General features: G+C 50.1%; 1 protein-coding gene across 10 annotated transcripts in view; it reads right to left on the minus strand.

The window, feature by feature from the left end:
- Window positions 1-6,082: 6,082 nt before the first annotated feature.
- Window positions 6,083-21,792, minus strand: part of NFASC (neurofascin) — a 54,060-nt gene continuing 38,350 nt past the window's right edge. For 7 of the 10 annotated variants that reach the window (XM_074163154.1, XM_074163157.1, XM_074163156.1 and 4 more), the window contains 3 exons: window positions 13,211-13,342; window positions 12,551-12,620; window positions 6,083-6,780 (listed from right to left, as the gene is read on the minus strand). In XM_074163154.1, coding sequence (XP_074019255.1) covers window positions 6,549-6,780; window positions 12,551-12,620; window positions 13,211-13,342 — 434 coding nt within the window. In that variant the 3' untranslated portion in view covers window positions 6,083-6,548. Of the gene's footprint in view, window positions 6,781-9,085; window positions 9,098-12,550; window positions 12,621-13,210; window positions 13,343-18,262; window positions 18,419-20,322; window positions 20,440-21,792 lie in introns of all 10 variants that reach the window. The other 3 variants (XM_074163153.1, XM_074163151.1, XM_074163152.1) reach the window with 2 other exon arrangements.

The following is a 21,792-nucleotide window of genomic DNA, read 5'->3' on the forward strand; positions in this document are numbered from 1 at the left end:
TGCCAGGAAGCCACATTCAGGGCTTGTCCGTGAGCAACCATTTCTCCTTTGTGCCTCAGTTTCCCCACCTGGACAGGATGCTGTTGCCTGTGCTGAGGTCCTGTTGGTGCCCAAGGCGTTCAGCAAGGGTTTTGTGATGAGTTCCTGCCCTGGGAGTGGTTATTGCTGCTCTTGGAGTGGTTCCCCCGGTGCAAACAAGCCTCGAAGGGTGATGTGCAGCAAGATGTGCCAGCTCTGCATCTCCCCACCCCCGTACCCACCCTCATCCCGCTCACCGGGATTACTCCTGATGGGCTCGGAGCAGAGACAGCATCGTATCCTGGCGTTGAAACTCCCATGTTTCAACCTCTACCAGGTTGAACGTAGCATCTCCCGCTGTTTAATGCAGCTGAGCAGATCTCCTGGCTGCGGGTGGGAGATGTCAGAGCACCCAGAGTCGGGGTTGGGGCGGCTGTAAACGTTCTAGCGGGGAGATCTGTCCTGCCTGGTCCAGGACATCCCTGCAGCCTGCTCGGAGTGAAGACCCACTGCTCCCCAGGCCCTTTCTGCAGCCTCCTGGGAGCCTCTTGTGCTCTGTTGCAGCAGCAGAAATGCGGAACTGCAGCTCCTCTGAGCTTGCCAGAGCTTTTACAAACCCCTCGGGGACCAACAATCGGACTGGGACCTAACATCCCCTCCGCCCCGTGCCCGCAGGATGGATGAGTTGGGACAAGAGGGCTGTGCTGGAGGGTCCGGTCCCGTCCCACCACCCTGGCTGCTGCTCTCGCATCTCAGCGTGGTCCTGAGCCGCCCTGAGCTTTGTGCCTGGCTGTTGGGAGATGCTCCTGAAAACAAAGCATCCACGGGGTCTTGTCGCTGCCAGTCTTGGCCCAGGGTTTGTGCTGCTTCGCCTGGATAAACCTAAAAAAGTGTTCTAGAAGGGTGGCCGAGGAGACAGTGAGGTTTTTAAACCCCTTGGTTGAGTTTTCTTCAGCAGAAGCACAGACCTGCTGGAAGGATGTGCTGCGTCTCCACAGCCGGGCAATGCTTCCCCTTCGGATAGTTTCAGAGGAATATCTGGGGAAGGATGAGGGGATTCGGAGGGATTTGGGGAGGGAGGATGGTGCTGGGGCAGGCTGTGACCCGGGGGACGTTGGGGACCAGCAGGGTTTCCCAGGGCCACGTGTTTGGGGAGCGCTCGCCCGGTGCTGGCTGTGGGTGGGCAGCGGGGTTGGCTTTTACCTTTAGAAAGCGGAGAGAAATACATCTCAGGCTTAGTGTGAGTTTTGAACAATGTTTTATTATATGTTTAGTGTTCTCTATACAAAAAAATCCAGTCTTTTCTTTTTACAGTGATTCAAAAAAATGATATCTGAGTATTTTGGCCTTCTTTCATCTCTCATGCAGTCGGTTTATAAGTCCTTATATTAAACTTTTTTTTTCTGTAGTCCGTAAATCTTCTCGCTGTAAACTGTTATTTTTACAGCTTCAGCTATACATTTCTCATTGGAACAAGTGGGTTAACGCAAAGGTGTTGTTTTTTGCTTTTAAAAAAAAAAAAAAGAAAAGGCAAATAAATACATAGAATACTTTAGAACAACCAGGAGGTTTTACAGAGAGGATGGATGGCTGGCAATATATTTACAAATTAAAGAAAAACGAAACAGTCCAATACTTTCTTTCTGATGTGAGCAGGAGGAACGAACATTTAAAACTCTGTACTGCGAAGGAAGGAGTCTGTTCTGCGGGTTTGACACGGGGTTCAGACGGCGTTTGACAACCAAAGCCCGATGCCCACTGGCGAAGGACATGGAGAGACAGGCGCTGCTGGGCAAGGGGAGCTACTGATGCGGTGGGGTTTTGTTAGGACCAGAAAAGCATCGTTATTCTCATTAATAAAACAGGTCTTAGTGCAAGAAATAGAATGTGGTCTCTATTTTTTTTCTTTTCTTTTTTTTTTTTTTTTAATAAGGTTTGTTTATCTTTATTGCTTAACTGAAATCGTTTGCTGCTAGTACACAATTAAGCCTGGTACGACGGACGTTACGTTGCAGGTTGAACTCGCGGCTCTGCTGGGACCTGGACGCGGCGAGGAGAGGTGTGGGGACACTGCCAGGAGGGCCGGTGGCAGGGACGGAGCGGGCGCTGCATGCCAGGTAAGGCACGGCGAGGGGCTCGGCTCCGGCGAGGGGCGATGCTGCGCGGCTCTGCCCTCCCACCCGTCCCGCTCCCCCGACGGCAGGAGCTGTTTGGCTCCTCATCCGCTGGTCCAAAGTGACCAAATCACATGGATTCGGGGTCCGTCATCTGCGAGAAGGCAATGCTGGCGGGGAGGTGGTGTGGGGTCAGCGGGACGGACCGATGGTGTTTCTGGGAGTGGGATTTCCAGGCTTGTACCAAAACACAATTATTTTTTTTTTTTTCCCCCGCTGCTTTTCCATCTCTTGCTCCAACATCCCTTCAGGGAGAACAGGAGCAGCCCCAAGATCACGTAAACGTGGCAACTGTCCTTTCGTATCCCGCACTCGTGCTCCTGCGGTTCGTATCGGCTGCTGTATACACGTGCAGGGCTCCAAGCAGCAGAAGGCGTCAGGGAGGGACAGGCTGTGTCCCTGGGCCCGGATGCAGCCGGCAGAGTCTGCATCCGCCTCCAGAACATGGATGAGATTTTTGGCTCAGAGCGTTTTAGAAACAGGCTCGACTTTGCAAGTTGGGAGTTGGACCCAAACTGCTTTTCCCCAGCTTCTGGGAGCGCTTGATTTTGGGTCTGGCTCTTCTTTCTCTTTGTTTACGTATCTATTAAGTGTTGACCCCTAATTTAAACCCTTTATGAAGATGTATCTTCTGCAGAAGAAAAGGTGGAAGTGTGTCCTGCTCCAGAGAGGCTGTGCAGGTCCCAGAGAAGGATGGTCCCCTGTGATGGAGACAGGCCCCTTTGGAGGGGTCCTGCCCTTCGAGCAGAGGGTGCTGATATGGGGCTCCCCCGAGCATCTCTGCGAACCCTGGGGTTACGCTGTAGGTAGCAGGAGCTGAGGGGACTGTCCTGTCCCCTCCGGACAGGGACAGCCCGGGATGGAGAAGCAAAGCAGCTCCCGTGGGGTGACACTGGGGACAGGCGGACACCCAGACAGGCAGAGCTGGGTGGACAAGACCCCTCAGCACCACCGGTCCTCGTGCAGGGTCTCCATCCACACGTGGCCCTCGTGCTGGTGCAGCCTGGCCCTGGCTGGTTCTGGGGGGCAAATGCATTTTGGGGGGGGTCACCCTGTCAGAGGTTTTGGTGGTGGGAGCAAGTGAGGGCTTTGCTCCCCACGATGCAGTAACTGCACATGCAAACACCTACTGAGTCTTTATTAAAGGGAGTAAAAAATGTTAAGCTCGTGATGAGTTTTGAACTTAGAGTTTTCTTTCAGCTCCAAAATTTCTAGGGGAAGTTTCAAATAAATGTTAAAATTTTGACTGTGCCTTATAATACTTGAGTAGTTTTTACACCAAGCCAATACAAGGCTCCAAGTAACTTACACTGAGCCGTTTGTCTGCTGAGCCCTCTGCAGGCTCCTCCTTTTCTGATTGTTTAAGGTAAGGTGGTGGTAGGACTCTAATGGCTTTTGTGAGACTCTTTGGGGCTAGGACAGGACCAGCTGGGCTGGGTCCGGCTCCTTCCCTCCCCGCTTGCCGAGCCACGCTGTGGGGCACACGCTGCAAAGCTACAGGGGGAAACGCTTCTCCATTTCCAAGTTTGCTCAGTAAAGTGGTGGTTCGTGTCGGGACAGAAACACAGGCTTTAATACAAATGGCACGTGATACAGATACATGACACAGACCGCCCTGCTTCCAGTAACGCCTGAGGTTTTGGAGGTGGTGTGTGGGAGCCGAGGGTCTTGGGGTCCCTGTTAGGGGTTGGCCCACAAAGCAGCGAGGATCTGGGGTGCTGGGTGCGAATGCAGATGCCCAGCTCTGGTGGCAGAGGTTTTTCCACTGTAGTTTCTTTCTCTCCTCCTTTCCACCAGTGCTTGGGCAAGAAGTTGCGCAAACTCTCGCCTAAAGGACAGCCACAGGCTTGGGAAACGCCTGTCCCCGTGACCAAGGGCTGTGTTACATTTGGCCTGCTGTGTTTGCTTAAAAACTGAATCCATGTCCTGGGAAGGGGCTGGGAGATGTTCTCCTTGGGACGGATCGGTGGCAAGTGGCAGCAGCAGGAATAGGCTCATTGCAGGAATGCATTTACACCGACGGTAACGGAGCAAGACGGGAGGCTCCCACCCTGCGAGATAACACGGATGGAGGACCCTGGCAGATGGGCAGGAGCGGGGACATCCCTGGGGGTGGCAGGAACACCCCCAGCTCTAGGGGGTTCCTCTGCCTGGTGACACCAGCCTACACCCTCCTTGGCTCACGTGGTGCGTGTAACTCCTGTGCTGTGTGGTTTGCATCCGTCTCTCTCCTCTTTTCTCCGTGTGATCCAGCAGTAGGTGCTGACCGGGTCCGGGCTCTGCCCCGAAGCGCAAGATAGTTGTGCCATTAGCAGCTTAAAGAGTGTGGCAAAGTCCATCTCGACAATCCATATTAGTAGAAGTATTCTCGTTAGCAATATGTCTTCATAGCAAACCGGCTTGAAAGCTAAAAGAATAATTGCATTAATCCTATTGCATTTAATCCATTATGCTGAACAACAACATCCTCCTTAGAAAAAGAAATGAAAGAAAAATCCATCCTAACGTCGTTCGCCGTCTGTGAAACGGTCCGAAGGAATCCGATCTCTCTCAGCGAAGGTACCTTTGGTTTCAAAAGTGCAGGAAGTGGGAGAATACACATGGCGTTGGCCACTAAGTACTGTCTATTATAAAATTCTACCTTCTACAATGATCCATGCTGTCTCAGCTGGGAGAGCCGCCCAGGCATCCTACTCCTACTGGTCTGACGGATCGAAGACCATGGCGTTAGGGGCGCGTAAGCGGTGGGGGTGGGTGGGGAGAGGAAATAGTATCAGTTTATTAAACTTCACGGGAAGTTCGAAGCTGTGTAAGGCATGTGAAGGAGCACTCCTACCCGAGACGCGTCGTTACAGTGTGTTAACGGGTTAACTTAAATCGCGCGTTGTCTTGATATGTCGATAAGACAGCGGAGGGGAGTCCCACGGTGCAGGCGCTCGCTCGTGGAAGGGTCTCGCTCAGGCTGATTGATGGAGGGAGGGGGGGGAAAGGCCACTGTCAGAAACGAGGAGGGGAGTTTAGTGGAAAACACTGTCGATCTGGCTCATCTCCGGTGCCTGGGGGAGACATGGACCTCGGGTCCTGCCCTCCTGCTGTGTGTCCCCTGAGGGACGCGTGTCCCTGAACCGTTCAAGCTGCTGATCGGGAGCTGCAGGGGATCCTCCGCCCGATCCCGGCGGGTGCTTCTCATCCTGACCAGGTGGCTCTGATTTTTTTTTTTTTTTTTTTTGTAAAAATAAGTGATTTCTGGTCCTCTCATCCTACGTTAACACTGGTCCTGCTTCCACTCCCTCTTTGCTACATAAGATTTATGGAGTTGCCTTTAAAAGAGAGCAGGCATGGTCTGGGGGTGGTTTCCCCCCAAATTCTTACAAAGCAAAGACCAAACTGAAATGGTTTGCCTGCGGTGACCCAGGCGAGCGATGCTGTTGTCCTGGGCTCGGAGGGTGAGCGGCACCTGACTGTCCTTCCACAAATCCCACAAGCTCTTCTGCAACCTCTTGTCCTCTGAGGATGCTCTGGAGCCCTGTGGGGGTGGCAGGTGACCCCCCGCCATAGGCTTTGCTGGGGGGATGGATCATGGAGGCTCAGCACTGATATGAGTTAGGGCGCCAAGGGAAGTGGCGAGGACCTGCTCTTCCCTGCATAGGTGCTGCTTGATCTTTCGGGAAGGAGGTTGTGGCTCTGCCTGGTTTGGGAAAGCCTATGGCCAAGATGCTGCCATGAGGATGGACATCTCAGTAATACAGTGCCGTGCTGTCGTTACCCAAAGATCCACCACTTTCCTCCTTTCATGCACTTACGTTGCTCTCGCTGCTCTGCCCAGGCCCCACTCACCCCTCTTCCCTTCTCTTCCCAAAACCTTTTTTTTTTTTTTTTTTCTTTTTTCCCCCCTCTCCCTCTTATCTGGAACCTTCCTGTAAAGATTAAAAAGAAGAAAATTTTAACTGCCTCCCAAAAGAACAAAAAGGGCCTCGGGGGAGCCGGTGGTGGCCCCCGCCGGGCTGGCTCTGGGCGCCGGGGCCAGCCCCGAAGCTGGGGTGCAGCTCGAGCATCCCGCTCCTCCTCTGGCTCAGCCCAGAGTTCAGCTACAGCTACAACCCATCCGCGCCTCGGGAGTCCTTGCCGTTCGCTTGTTTGCTAAGGATAAGATGGCATCGGCAGCCACCTGGTCTGCCTGTTTGCTTGGATAATTTATTTACTCTTTTTTTTTTCTTTTTTCTTTTTTTTTTTTTTTTGTCATCATTGGTTGGTTTCATTCACACGTTTCTGTTGGAGGTAGTGGTGGCGGCGGCTGTTGTTTAACCCCCACCCACTACAAACACCTCGGGCCGTTGGTGGGTTCAGTGCATCGTGCTATGCCAGGGAGTAGATAGCATTGACTGGGGAGGTGGCTTCCGAGCTCTCGTTGCCTTCGGTCTCCTCTTTGTCCTTCTTCACCGTGTACTGGCCGATAAAGGAGCCGTCCTCATTAAACTGCCCTTCTCCCCCCTCTCCATAGTCCACCAAGCTATCGTCACTCTCCTGCTGCTTTATCGTGCCGTCCAAGGAGGTCTGGCTGTTTGGCAGGGGTTTGTTGTCTTCATCGCTGGGTAGCAGAAGACAGACAGACACAGTAAGGGTTGAGAAACGGGGCTTACAACCTTCACCCAAGGTCTGGATATTCAAAAATAAATCCAGTGTGCAAATATACTGACCAGAGACCACAGATCTGGGGTGCTCTGGCCGCAGACAGCAAGTCGTGGTGCGTCTGGGCACGTAGGTGAAGGTGGGGAGAAAACCTCCGTGTAGGAGACCCACAGCTGCCCAAGCAATCGGGGCTGTGGTTGGTATTTCTGCAAGCCCAACCTTCATGGTTTTTTTTTTTTTCTTTTTAGAAAGCCTTTATATCTTTTTCTTTCAAACCTATATTACACAGGATGCTTGGATCTGTCCAACTGGATGTATGTTATAAATATCCTTTCCTTGTCATTGCTTATATTCTTTCTTTCTCTTAGCGTTTTAGCCAACCTTGGTGTAACCTGAGGTTTGTTTCCAGATTTCCTTGCAAAACCACACTCATTGTTTAGAGAGCTACATGCAATGGGGAGCGCACTCAAAGCACTGCGAAGGGGGCATGTAGAGGATGCCAAGTTCTGTGCAGCTTCCAAAACTCATGGGAATTTACCTTTCCAAGCTTATTTCTGAGCATCTAAGCTTGTTTGCTCAATTCTTTATCCTTTTCTCTCTTTCACTAGAAAGATTAAGCCAGGTCACTGAAAAATAAATAGTCTGACCCACAGGAAAAAAAAAACCAACCCTTTAAAGAAAACCTTTTAACAAAAAAAAAAAAAAAAAAAAACCAAACCAAAACCAGGGAAAAGCTGTTTTCTCTCTGGAGGGCAAGGGCTGGTATCTCATAAATACAGATAACATTGTGTGGAGGACAAGTGGCTCACTATACAGAAAAATTAATTTTCATATTGACTAGTCCTTAGTTTATATTTGATCTTATGTCCAGCATGCGCATTGTGTAATATTCCTAAAGATATCACACGGGTACCTTAAATATTTTTTTCCTCCCACCTCCATTCCTCTCTTTTTATTGTTGTTGTTTTAGCTCGGGACTCCTCAGGCTCACTCCCCAGCGTGGCACTCTACTCTGTTCTTTTATTTTTCTTAAAATTGGTAAAAGTGCTGGGCTTTGATTGCAGCCCTTGACAGTCGGTGCCCACGCTCAGGTGTTTGCCTCCCGTGAAGGCACGAGAAACGCTTTGCTTGGACCAGGGAGCAAAAATGCTCTTTGGCTGGGGAGGGCATTAACTCTCCCTCATGCCATTGAATTAATGGCATCAGCTCTCGGCAGCGGGGGAGGAATTTGGTATCTCACAGTACAACACGCGGCTTTTTAACATATTTCCTTATATCAGCGCTTTGTGAATTAAGCAATAATACAAAAACAATATTTGAGGCCTTGTGTTAACTTGGCATCACAATGAAAAATAACTTGTTAGCTTTGAAAGCGGCTTCGTTCTGGGGGGAGGAGGAAGAGAATTCAGTCTGCAAGCAGGACTGCCAGTTAGAAAGCCCAGTAAATGCCAAGTAGAGAGTGGCAAAACCCAGATCCCTTTATTTGCAATATCCTTTCCCAAGGTTTGGGGTTCAGTTAAAGCCAGATTTTTCCCTGATGGGGGGGGGTTTGCAGCACCAAACTCCCCGCCAATGCATTTCCCGAAACTGCCCCCTGGTTTTACCTCTCTCCGGTACTATTTATCCTGTTAGTGCATTAGGAGGGCGAAGCAGATATTCATCAGTGTCTTGATGCACTATAACCCTGTTAAAATGGATTTCTATGGGGTTTGCTGATGTGTGCATTAGAGAACCAGAGCACCCAGATGAAAACCATTTGGGAAACGTTGTCCTGAGTTGCATAAATCATTGAGAAGAGGGGGGAGGATTTTCAGGACTGAGAGTGGGCAGATTGTTTAGGAACTAGCGTTTTTTTTTTTTTTCCTCCTGGTCCCTTGCCACCATCCTCTGGGTGGGCGCTGAAGGCACCGAGGGCATCATCCCCAGGTCCAACCCTTGGCCGAGCCCTGGGGAGCTCAGCAGGTCCGGCTGCACCAGGAGGGCTCAGCTGCTGGAGCGTGGGGCTTTTGGGGGGTGGGCTGGCTCTTGGGGGTGCCCCCAGCCCATGGGGCATTTCCAAGCAAGGTGCAACTGGCTGGACATGGGGGTACCGCCGGTGCCAGCAGGAGTGAGAGGGATCTTGTTTAATATGTTAGGTGGAGGCAGGTACACGGGGAATAGGGAGGGGGAGGTATAGTTTCAGCTATAAAGAAATAAATAGCTAAAAGGAAGGAAAATAAAAAAAAAGCTAAATGTGCCGGACTTCTGGCAACACGTGGTCCTACCTTTCAAGAGACCTTCATGGTCCATGTGGATAGACCAGGTGAAAAGGAGAAGAAGGAATGGGAATAAAACAGAGAGAAGCAGAAAGAGCCTGATCAGAGAGAGGTATGATGAGGTCTGCATTTACAGGGGCAGTGCTAAAAACCAAAAAGAACCGTCTGCATTCCTCATGGAGCTAATTGCCTCGTTATACCAAATGGAGCCAGTATAATTGCTGGGAGCTGGATGAGCCTCATTGGCTTCCCCGAGGAAGCGAATGCAGCAGCGGATGGCGCGGGTGGGAAGCTGTTTGCCATCGGGCTGCTCAAAAAAGGGCTTGTGGCTGAAGCCCATTGGCGAGTGGCTGTCGGGAGCAGCGGTCACTGCTGGGGATGGACATGCAGCGGGACGAGGGCCATGTGAAGGGGTTTCTGCTGGGTTTCCATGATAGGGTCATGCACCAGAATTGTGTTATCTACGAACAAGGCTACACCTCCCCAGGCTGCTTTGCCAGGGCTCTTCTCCCCTCACTGGCCTCAGAGGACGGCTCTGTGTCCTCCTGTCATGATGTCTGCCGAGATGGTCCATGCGGGGCAAGCTGGCCCTGCCTGCAGCGTGTAACCTGTGCCACTGAATCTGAACTGGAGCCCAGAAGCTAAAACCACTCAACCTTCCCTTCCCAATGGCCAGGGTTTCCAGCCGACTCCCCCACGTGCAGCTTAAACATTTGGTATAATGAGGCACAGTCACTGGCACAGAACATTGTCCAAGGATAATGGTCTCCTGCTTGGAAAATAAGCTTCTCAGCTTAGCCTCTGCTCAGGAAAACCATTATTCTGTTAGTGGAACAGAGAGATGTGACAGTATCTCTTAATTATAGGCTGCAGAGATTTGAAAGTTGCATGCACAGGGCATTAAGGACGTGAGATATGATGAGAGCATATCAGACATGCTATGTGGAGGTAGGGAGGGAAACCAATGAAGAACTCACGTCAGCTCAATTCCTGTCCTTGCTTGAAATACTAATTGCTACCCTCCTTGCGCCTAACATCGCAATCATTTTGAATCTTAATCAGCCAACAGCATTTCATATCAATCCTTCAGGTTCACCTTCCTTTCTGCCTCCTTGAGGGAAGCCTCCTATTACTTTTCCCAGGAAACCTGTTGTTCCTGAGAAGGAGAGGGCAAAGTTTATGGGTTGTTGGGGTTTTTTTGTTGTTCTTATTTGATTGGGTGTTTTTCCCATGGGACAGTGTGACTGAAAATGTGGGAGCATCTTGGAGCATGGTAGTTGCCCTTCTACTGACCTCTGCCTTTAGCTTCCAAACTTTTGGGACTGGAGCTGTCGATAAAAGTTTGAGCTTCAGCTAAGCAGAAGCCGCTGTGTCGTAGGATGAAGGATTTACTCCATTCCTTCCCGTTCCCTGGAAGGCAATGCCCCTTGGATGGCGCTGGGGCAGTAAATGCAGCATTGCTGACTGTGGCAATGCCACCAGCCGTGCCAAGGGCTTGGTCTTCCTTCTCTGCAAGGCAAGTGGTCCCTGGCAATGGGATGGCCTTAGGAACGATGGGGGTGAGGAGGTTTTGACTTGCAACCACCTCGATGGACTCTTGAGAAGCAGGTCTCCGAAATCAGTGCGTACTGCCAGAAGCTCGGCCGTGGAGACCTCGTCTGAGATCCAGGTGACAGAGCTGAGCCCGGGGGGTTGTGTGTGGGTAGGTGATGAGATGTTTCAGGCTTGCCACATGGTATTTACACCATCCCACAAATTTGGGAACCAAGAGGATCGCTGTCGTGACTCGGAGCATTAAGGGGACTTGTTTTGGTCAGAGTTTGGACACTAGCTGTGCACCATGCAGTTATGGTTATGGCTCGTATCGGTACAGGGAGCACTGCCTGCGCTCGTGAAATCACGCCTGGGAAGAGATGTGTGTGATCCGGGGCAAAGCCTGCAACAGGACCAGGCTGAGCTAATTTCTCCTCTGCCGCTCTCCATGTCCTGGCCGGGAATCTGAAGGGAACATCATCCCCAGACTGTGATTTGTATGTGGATTTAATGTAATTGCTCCGGGGTGGCTTGCCGCTGCTGGAAGTGACACCCAAACCTCACAGGGAGGTGTTGCCCCTGGGTATTGTTTAGGCCGATAAGGAAGGGTGACCTCTTCCTACAACATGCCATTTATTCTGGTTCCTGCTGAGGTGTATTTGTATTCTGTATTGTGCTATGGAAAGACTGGGGAGCTTTGGGCTTACGACATCCTTTGGAGAAAGACTCGCTACTGAAATAGAGTTACGGAGCTACTAACAATATAAATGTGGTCGTATTGAGGGCTGCAGTTGTTCTGCTTCCATTTATGTATTGTGTGCAGGGAGATATATTCATTTTGTTTCCTCTAAAGTCTTTGGCGGAACACTTGTGTCTTGTTACATCCCCTACTGAATTGTAAATAAATTCTTTCTATCTTTGCTACCTCAATTTGCGATGCTAGGAGTATCGGTAATGACATGGGGTTTAATTAACCCCTGTTTTGAAGTCAGGAGAGAAATTCCTGCTGGCCTAATTGGGCTTTGGATCCAGCTCAGATGGAAAGGTGCATTTTAATTCTTTAAAGAAAAGCAAAGCCTGCTGTAGGTGCTGTTAATACATCCCTGTCATCTGTCAGGTGTGGGAATCTGATGAGACCTGACATCCTTACCTGCTCCTGCTCCTCGGGGGCAACCGGGAACAGCAGCAGAGCTGTGGATGCTGCACTGCAGGAGAGCAGGCTCGGCAGAGCGTCTGCCCCTCTCTGAAATATCCTGGGAGGTTTCCTGGAGTGAAAACGGGTGCTGCTGCTTGTCCAAGGATGCCCTTTTGGGTGAAAGCAGCTGAGCGGAGATGGGGGGAAAACTGGGGCGGTTTTAGCCCTTAGGGCGTTTCTGTAGGGTTTGCCTGGAGACCTTACAGAAAAGCCTTGAGTGGGGTGCAGGCAGACCCCCAAATAGGTATCCTCGCACACTTTCAGGGCTGATCCAAACAGAAGTTCGGGCATTTCTCCCCTGAATACTCTCTTATGGGTAGGAGAGAGGCTGACCTGAAATATCCCCAGGCTGCTTCAGAGGGTTTTGGGGGTTTGGGATGGTTTTTTGTGTGTTTTATCCTATGTTTTAGGGGTGTCATTAAGGTTGTTCTGCACCTGGTGAGAGCTGTGTCTGGGGTAGCTGATGCCAGAATCCAGGCTCTCTGCCTGGACCGATCCTTCCAGGCTGAGACGGGGAAAGGAGGAGACCTTGGCAGCATCCTCGCCGCCCGGTGATTCTCCCAGGGAATGTTTCCTTTGGTAGAGGACTTGCAGAGGGAAGGAGGCAGGAGGAGGAAGGTGGGAGAAATAACTGAGGAGGCTGTGTGGCACCGCAGTTACGTGGAGGGGAAGCGCGGTGAGGTCTGTGATGGCTGGGAGCGGGGGCGGATGGGGGGACGTGGGTACACATGCCGATGGGAGCGTACCTGTAGTCAAACGAGCCGTCTTCTACGTTCTTGTCTTCGGGATTTAGATGCTCGTCTTTATTGTCTCGTACTGTAAGCAAGCACAGCCCCAACATTGGCGTTAAAAAGCAGTAGAGAAGATAAAAGCTTTACGAGGCAGTAACAGCAGCCGGCGTCGTGGCTGCCTTGGTGAGATCGCTGCGGGGTGAAGTACAGCTTTTCATGGATTCGGTAAAAATCCCGCACCGGGGAGGGTTTGCAGAGGTGCTGCTGTGGGGGCACCAGGGCACGGGCGCCCCAGACAGGGGGAGAGGATGTATTAATTGGTATATTTTCTGAAGCCTTATATTTGCCTTGCAAAACTTTTAATGAAGTTGGGTTTTTTTTTGCCTGAAAAGATATCTTTCTAGATGAGGACAGGGAAATTTGCAGAGTAGAGGTTGGGTCATGCATCGCAGGAGCATCCAGCTCCGGCAGCCTAAAGCCTGCTCAGCGCAGAGCCCTCACCCGACCTTTAATTAACTGAAATGCTTCCCACTAATAATAGCGTTCCCACTACAGAGAGAGAAAAGCCCTTGTAATCACAAGCATCTATCTGAGAGCAATACAATTTGATTAGCCCCCAGAAGCCTGGAGATGTTTAAACCATGAGCACAAACGATTGCCGTGCAACGCTCCTACCTGGATATTTCCCGCCTCTGCTCCTCTTAATGAAGCAGACTATCAAGAGGATGAGGACCAGGAGAGCTATGGCACACATCAGCCCGATGAACCAGCCCTGCGTTGCGATGTCCACGTGGTTCTTGGTATAAGCTGGGAGGAAAATGGGAAGAAAAAAAGAAGCTATGAGGGACTAGACCAGCACCTCTGAGGGGGGGAAAAGATGAATAGAAAGGCACAGTCCACTGGTTTAGAAATTATCTTTATCGCTGCATTTGTGTGTCTCTGTGTGTATTGACCAGATTATCTGAGACTGTAGCATCTGTGGCTTCTTTTTTTTTTTTTTTTCTCTTTTCTTTTGTGGTGGTAAGTCAACTCAACATTTTAGCAGGAGCTACAAACAGCGAAGGGTCACAACATAAAGTAAAACCTAGCACAGACCGGTGAGAAAGGCGCGTTGCAAATAATGGCAAAAGCAGCTGGGTAACAGATTTGATCTTTCATTTACTATGCCTGAAAACCACCCTGGAAGCGAGAAGGTCTGAAAGAAACGTGCCCAAGCGGATCCTGTCCCCGGTGTCCAGTGAGGCTGAGCCAGCACCACTGGATCCAGAGGGTTGTGGAGCCCTGAAGGGCCCTTCAGCAGCTTCAAGCTGGGAGAAACCCAGATTGCGTGAGACAGGCCTGTCTGAGCCACAGAGGTGATGGCAGCCACCGCTGCCACCACTGTCGGGGTCCTGCTGCCTTTGGGAGGCCATGGGGGGACTCCAGGGCTGAGAGCGGGCTTGTGGAAGCCCACCAAGACTTGGCCAATGCATGAGAGGGGATGCGGTGGTGGGAAGAGCTCTTTGAGGAACGACAGCAGGGTCCCAGGTAGTCGAGAGGTGGTCTGATAGCGCTGGAAAGTCTTTTCTCCTGGGGCAAGCTCTGTTACTGAATATTAATAAATTAATACCAAGCAAGGAGGTGTCTTTTTTTCCCCAAACAACGCTCCGGCTCATAACTGCCGTGTCCTCCCTCACGTACTCTGACTTCTTGTTTGCAGTTCCCGTACACGGTCAGACAGACAAATCTGTGTCCTATAAATAGCAACAAGATGCCATTTTCTGGCTCTCATTGACATGCGCTTCGTATTCAGCAAGACAGAGCAGAGGAGAAAATAACCTTCAGCGCAGCAGGGGGGCTAAATTTAACCAGACCGCAGTGCAAACAGAGAGAGGTATTCCTGGCAGGAGCGCGGGAGGTCTGAGCAGAATGGGATTGAATTGGGATTTAGCAGGGTTTTGCCTGAAACGGGCAGGACAGCACGGCGAGAGCATCCTTCTGCGGTGCCCGTGTGACAAAAAAACAAGATGGTGCTTACGAAGAAAGCATAAAAGATAGCCCTCCCTTAGCATGTTCTGAACGAAAGGCTCTTGTAAGAGAGACGACGACTTTAAAAATGGGTTGAATTGGCAAACTTTCCTAACCCACACCGTTCTAGGACTTGTGAGCGCACACTTGTTCCATTAAAATTGAACCCTAGGGAAGAGGTGCTTTCCTTAGGATGAAATCTAAGCCACGTTGCCAATAGGTAATTGCAGCCAAACCCTGACAAGGAAATTCAGATAAAAGAGGAGAACAACCAGAAAGAGCACCATTTGCTAAAGAAATGATGGTGGACCCTGAACACCCTGTGTTTTTTTCGAGCATCACTGAGCTCCTGGGGAAGCCAGGGTGGAAGCAGCTGCCTAATGGTGCCTTGGCTCCTTTTTGCTGCTTTTCCCTTTAATGCTGCCCCTTCTAATGTTTACCTTTAGTACAACCTGAGCTACGGAGTCCTTGAAGGTGCACTTTTTATAATGGAGAGAATGAGGTTATAACGGTGTGGAGCTGAGAACTGGATTCAATTAGCTGAGTGCTCGGGGAGGAAAGGGGAAGAAAGCTTTACTGGAGAGCTTTGAAATGGAAAAAGATTGTATTAGCAGTCCTGATGGGATGGGGTTTGTACTGAAACCAATGCTAAGGGAGAAATAAGGGGGGGGCGGGTCTTCAAAGCAGCCCAAGAGGTGGGTTTGGGGTGAGTTTTATGGGGAGGGAGCGTTTTGTACCAAGTCACCAGGGGATCTTGCAGTAGGATCATGGCACTGCCTGTCACCAAGGTAGAGGTATAATTGCCATCCTTCCCAAAAAAGCAACACATGACGACAAAATTATAGTCACAGCAATCTTGTATTTAGAGTAAACGAGTGACTGTCATTGCAGCATTCAGGAGGAGGAGATTAAGTACATGGCTGTCAGAGAGGATGTTTTGATTTGCTTTAATGCAAGGCCAACGTCAAGGGGAAATAGCGGGAAGCAGCTGTGTAATCGAACAGGTATTGATTTGAAATGCAACTGCATTTCAAAAAACCTGTTGTGGTTTTTTGTTTGTTTTTTTTTTTTTAAATTAATTACAATTTTGTGGCAGAAGACCTATTACCTAACAGGCGTAGTTTATATGCCAGGAGCAAAGCTGACTGTGTTTCACCAACAGAAGATCAGCTAAGTTTTTGGCTGTCTTGGTAAAGCAGAGGGCTGGGTATGTGAAGTCTCACTAACTCCAGCCTTGCGTGATCCTCTTCCTGGTGTTTGTGTAGGTTGGGGATTTATTTAAAAAACAAAAAAACAAAACAAAAAAAAAAACCAAGTAAAATTTAGAAGGGCTCTCTGTATTAAGCTGTGTCTGCGGTTTCGAAGTGTCCTTTGCTACTGGAAGGCGCTCTGTTGGGTTATTGAGCTGTCAGTTCATCAGAAGCGCAGTCAGAGGGCAGGGGGACTGCTGCTTATTTCTCTCTCTGTATTTATCTATGCTCAAACTGAAGAAACTTTTAGAATAGCTATTTGCAAAACACTAAAAAGTAAAACATGCAAAAAAAAAAAAAAAAAAAAAGAAAAAAAGAACCCCAACAGTGCTGCTTTTTTTTTTGTCAAAAGCATTCCTGATGGCATATGACTGTCCGCGGGGGCCGAGCGCTCGTGTCAGCAGTATCCAGCCAGGGAAGAAATGGAGCTGCAGCGTTTACGCATGCAGGGACGGCGAGAGCTCTGCGTGTCCCACGGTGATGGGGCTCAGGTCACCCATCTGCCTCCATCACAGGCGCCACTGAAGGTGGCCCCATCCTTTAGTCTCAGTGATAATATCAGTAGGAACCCCTCAATTACAGAAAATAGATATGCCGAGACTGCCAGCATCAATCAGCCAAGGAAATTGTGCTTTTTTTCCCCTATTTCTAATGATTCCCTGCCCCTTGGTGTCTCTTGTGGAGAGGGCTGCCCCTCTCCCTATCCCCAGACCCCAAACTAGGTGAAAAGCAGGTGAGAAAAGAGAAGAGACGGGTCCAAATTGGGAAATAGTTATTCAAAAAGACACGGTGCATGGTATGGTTGGGGGCTGTCAGGCGATTTCTGAGTTGGGGGCGGGGGGGGGTCTAGAAGCAGAAATTGGGGATGCAACATTGCAGTGGAGCTGTTCTGGAGAGAGTCTGAGTTGAAAAATCAGCTCGTTTATTGTCTGGGGTCAGAATCAGCCTCTGCAATGTAGGATCAGGCTGGGAGCCCAGGGACTTGAAACCTGCAGACAGTTTGCGTGTCTGGGAGCCGAGTCCTGCCCAAGCAAAGCCGTGAAAACTCCCGGGGCAAGGCAGCTGTGCTGCACGGCACGTACAGCGGCGGAGCCAGGGGGGGAAAACCCGGCGAAAATAAATCCTTTTTGAAAACGTGGCGCTCTGCAAAGCCTAGCACGTTCCAGGGGCTGCCGTGCCGTGGGTTTGACCACATCGCAGGGTGATGGAGCGGTTTGAGGAGGCGCATCAGCCCCGGGCGCGGGGCAGAGGCAGGACAGAGCCAAGGTCAGCACTGGCTGGTTATTTCTCAGCGTCGGGCAGCGTCAGACATGCAGAAATACCAGCAGTTGCCATCTGTCTCTGTGTCGTCTTAGCACGTCAAGAGAATTATTCGGCGGCTTTATGGCTTGCCAAATTTTTAGACACCAAATAAGATGTGCACAGGGGTGTGTGGGGAGAGCTGGTGCCCCCCACCTCCCCCTGCAGCGCTTCCCTTGCTGTGAATTACATTTTCATTTTGCACTTCTCGGCCAGGAGCCTGGGAAACGCTTGAGCTTTCCATTACGTGGCTGGATCTGAGCAAAATAATTGTAGTTCTTTGAAAATCACAGCCTCTACCTACTACATCTGTCGATGTGGGCTGCTCGGGTGCTGCTTGCTCCTTGGTTTTTCAGCCTAAGTGTTTGGACCCGCGCTTTGACAGGCGTTTGTGCAGATTCCTACGGCAAAACCCCCAGGTGAATACAAAGGAAGTTACGGCTGTTTTGATTTACTGAAACTCACTGAGCGCAAACGGTGAAGTTTTATAAATGCATAAAGCCCAGTTCAGTGCCTGTGGAAGTCAATAAGGGTATTTCTCTGGCAGTGTAGGAAGCTAATAATTAGAAAGCTGTAAAAATCACTCAGGTGCTAAGCCTGGAAAATTGCTTGTGCAATTAAATGCAAAGTTGCCAGAGGAAGCATACCTGGAGGATGGAAAGCCCTAGGCATATGCTACATGTGACTCTGACCCAGGTCTTCTGCAAACACCACATTCCCTATCCCGGTCCTGCCCCTCACTCGCATCCCATCGCCATCTGCTACAACCTGGGACCAGACGTGTCCACGCTCTCTGGGGCCAAAGCCACCATCATCACGAGTAGCAACGCGTGTGTGGAAGTGCAAACACACAGTGGCGGGGCTTCAAGCAGAGCCGCACGATGACACGAGCGTGTTCTCCACCCTCGCTAAAGACCCTTTCCTTCGAAGGGATCTCCATCCCCTCCTGGGCCTCGCCTCCTCCGTGCAACCTCCCGGCGATGCTGGAGGGGGCTCTTTGATAAGGGCAGAGATGGGGGGGGGGGCTGCCGGGGGTGGGGTGGGGTGGATGAGGGTTGTTCCATGCAGTCATGGTCAAACCACCTCCCGCCACCACGCGAATGACGTCGGCGGTGATGGATGCGACATGCCTCGGAAACGCACCCCGCGGCGGGGCTGAAGCCCCTCTCACCTGAGCTGGTGGTAAAGGTTATGTACGAGTGTTCGCTGGGGCTAGACCATATGGGGAACACCCACAGCTTGTACATCATTCCCGGCGTCAGATCCGCCAGCTGCACAGAGGAAGGGGTCTGAGCTTTAACAGGGATAGATTTCTCTGTCTTGTTACCTGAGAAACAGAAACCGCACATCAAACCCAGCCGCAGGAGGCTCGGAGAGATTACCGTGTTGACACTGCAGGCAATGCATTATGCTACCCCTGACCGCCGAGCAGAAATAATACAGCTTGATGGTCAAGGAGCTATTAACGGCTCCGTGGTTATTACTCACTGAGAATAGAAGAAAATCGGCGATGCAGGAATATGGTGTGGGTTTTGCTGCATCCCTGCTTGCCGTACTGGAAAAAATACTGGTAGCTATTCTCATCTCTCCCTACTTTCAAGACCCGACAAATCCTTTATCTGCCCAGCCTCAGGTCTGGATCTTTGGATATTTGCCGCAAAAGGTCTGGAATTTGCCTGGTCCCGCTCAGCTGGGTGAAGGTGCTACAGGAGTCGGTAAAGGAGCCAATTTTTGTGCTTTAGGAGTGGTACCCATGCACCGGGTTTGCCAGTTGGTTAAGGAGGCTTTGAAGGAGCTGGATGTTGCATTAAACGTGTTACGAGACCGCTCGCCCCAGCTGGCAGATTGCTGCTTTTGGGGGTGAGAGGGGTCTATCCAAGGATGACCTGTTCTTTGCACTGTGATGGGAATCATTTGCTGATGATCTTTAACGCTGAGCATTAAACCATTGAGTTCTAAGAAAGCCTAGAGCGGGGCTTTGATTTGCGGCTCTGGAGGTATGCGCCTCCCGGTTCAGCAGTGCTGTGGGGAAGGAGAAATGTGGCTTTGAGGCCAAAAGCATGCTGCTTGCTTCAAAAGCCACCAGAAAAGGAGGAGAGCCATGGCTATTTGGGAAGGGATGAGACTCCTTCCCTCTCGGCCAGATCCTAATGAGGGTATCCCAAACTGTTGCTACAGCCCATCCTGAGCATCAACTCAGAGGGCTCTGGAAGGGCATCACCTGAATTTTGTGATTCCTGGTGCTAGGAAAAAAAAAAGGGCTGGCAGCGGGTGGTTTGGGAGCTGGGATAATCAGCATTTAGGGCTTGGAAAGTTGATGCGTATCCTGAATTGTGGAAACCAGCTAAAAAAGGGAAGGCTGAGCCGAGCCCAGCCAGCGCTGCTCACCGGAGCCCTGCAGGCTGCGGAGCGAGAGCAGGCACTGGTTGTGTGTTAGAAATTGTTTCAAGGAGAAATCAAGGTCATCTCTTAGGCAATGTTGTAAATGACCCAAAGTGGTTTGCTGCCAATGACTACGCCTAGTTGGTTTGTTTTAACTGCTGATTTAAGAGTGGCATACCAGATGATGTGGGGGCTGGAATGGCTGGGAAATAAAGTCAGAGATAAGCAGTAGTCATCACTGCCTATCTATAAAAATAATAATAAAAAACCAACCAACAACATGTAAACATCTTTTCTAAACAAGAACTAAATCCAGAGCTACTGGCTTTGCGTTTCCAGACTAAGTACATAGCCTTACAATTTTAAGAGACAACGATATTCGATACGACAGGAGGTTTGGGATCATAGATGATTCTGCCAACTCCAGGTTCAAGAAGCCTGTCTTCAAAGGCACTTAAAATTGCTCTCCAATTTAGAGAATTTCATTCGTTTTCCCTTAAAAATTTTGTCCCCTTCAATATATATATATGTAAAAAGGCTCTTTATGTTGTGACCACATACAGCTCAATAACCAGTTCACAAATGACCAGCCTTTCTCATCTGTGTTTCATAAACATCTTGTGACAGTGCAAGGAGAGGGGATCGCTTTGGATCACCAGGATTAGCCCTGGTGAGCTCTCAACAGCCACGGCCACGGCCTGCCTGTTCCTCTCCCATCCTCCACGTGCCCACAGAGCATCATTCCACACGCAGTAATTAAGAGCGAGTGATAGGCTGCAACCGTGGGAGCTGGCAGGATCTCTAATGGCATCACCACCCTATAGAGTCCCCACGCGATCTGATGCTTACTGGTGATATACTTAACCACAAAGTCAGTTCCTGCAGAGTAATTGTGGCTCCAGGTGATGTTTGCCCAGTTACTATTAGCCATAGCTCTTATGTCCCATATGAACGATCCATTGGTGGCTGGTGGACAGGTTAGAACAGGAGTTAGTATTTTGGATTATACACGAATGAGACCTCATCTAGCACCTGGTGTTGGTAAAACCTTACAAAATCATTCCTGTGGTTAATTCTTTGATCTTAGCCTACGAGAGTGCCTAAGGACGTATTTTTGACTTTCAAGATCCTTAGCTTTAAGCTTTTGGGGGAAGTTTGGTAGCAGAAGCTCATTGCATATTGGTGCTTAAGTCCAACTGCACTCAGCTTATCTTTGGAGTCTGAAGACTTCTGTGGCACATCCCTGAGGATTTTGGTCAGCAGGGAAATCTCCCAGCTAAACTCGTGCCCAAACGGACACGGGAGACGCCTGCATGAGTGCGCAGGGACTCACTGCCACAGCCGAGATGGAAAGACTAGGAGAGAATATTGTCACGTTACTGGGTCTAGAGACAGCCAGTGGGGCAATGAAGTCACTCGTTTCTGATTTTGAAGTTAAGGATTGTCGACGTTGCTTTGGAGAGCGGATGAACCTCGTTTCTAGTGAAGTAGAGCTAATCCACTAGTTTAGTGTGCGTTTAAGTGACGTCAGATAAATTACACCTGGGTTTTATTACTATTGCTATTTACTTCAGGGTGTAGCTCAGGTTTTGGGTTGACAAAATACGGATTAATGAGGGTTCCTGGAATGAGGCCAGCTCTGTGACTCTTAGAAAACTGCAAAGACCCGACGCTGTGGGGTCGGGGACGTGACCTAGAATCCCTCGCACAAGTACAACCTGTGCTGCCCTGTCTGCCCGCATTACGGCTCAGCCTCTTCCCTCCTGTCCCCAGGGCGGCTGGGGACACGCGCGGTTCCTCTTCCAGCTCCTCTTTTCCCCCCGTCGCCTCTCCCTGCTCCGTGCCTCACCACTTAATCGCCTATTTTCAATTAGAAACGTTTTCCCACGCAGTCACTTAATAGTGACTTAATAGCGTTCCCTTTCCCTGCCCGGCGTAAGGCTTCTCTGGCTGGGGGGGTTGGTGGTGTGTGGTTCCAGCCACCAGCTGGAACCCAAATTCACATTTCTCAGTTCAGCTCTGCATCTTTAACAAGCGAATTAGTGCAGAGCAGGAAAGGCGCTGCAGATTGGCAAATCTATTTTACTGCGGAGCGTCAGGTGGAGGCTGCTCCTCCCAGCACGTGTTTTTGGTGGGTTATTTAACCAACCTGAGCTACTGTTACACAAGAATATAAAGAAAGGGGTCTGAACTGCTTTAATGAAATTTTGAATTAACTGGGTGCCAGCTTTACTATCATCGCCTTTCCCTATTTATAAAGAGTTAACAAGAATTCTCTATTTTTGCACTTGTATTTTTGGGTGTATCCTATCCAGCTAC

Source organism: Numenius arquata, chromosome 24, assembly GCF_964106895.1.
Source record: "Numenius arquata chromosome 24, bNumArq3.hap1.1, whole genome shotgun sequence".
Classification (NCBI taxonomy): domain Eukaryota; kingdom Metazoa; phylum Chordata; class Aves; order Charadriiformes; family Scolopacidae; genus Numenius; species Numenius arquata.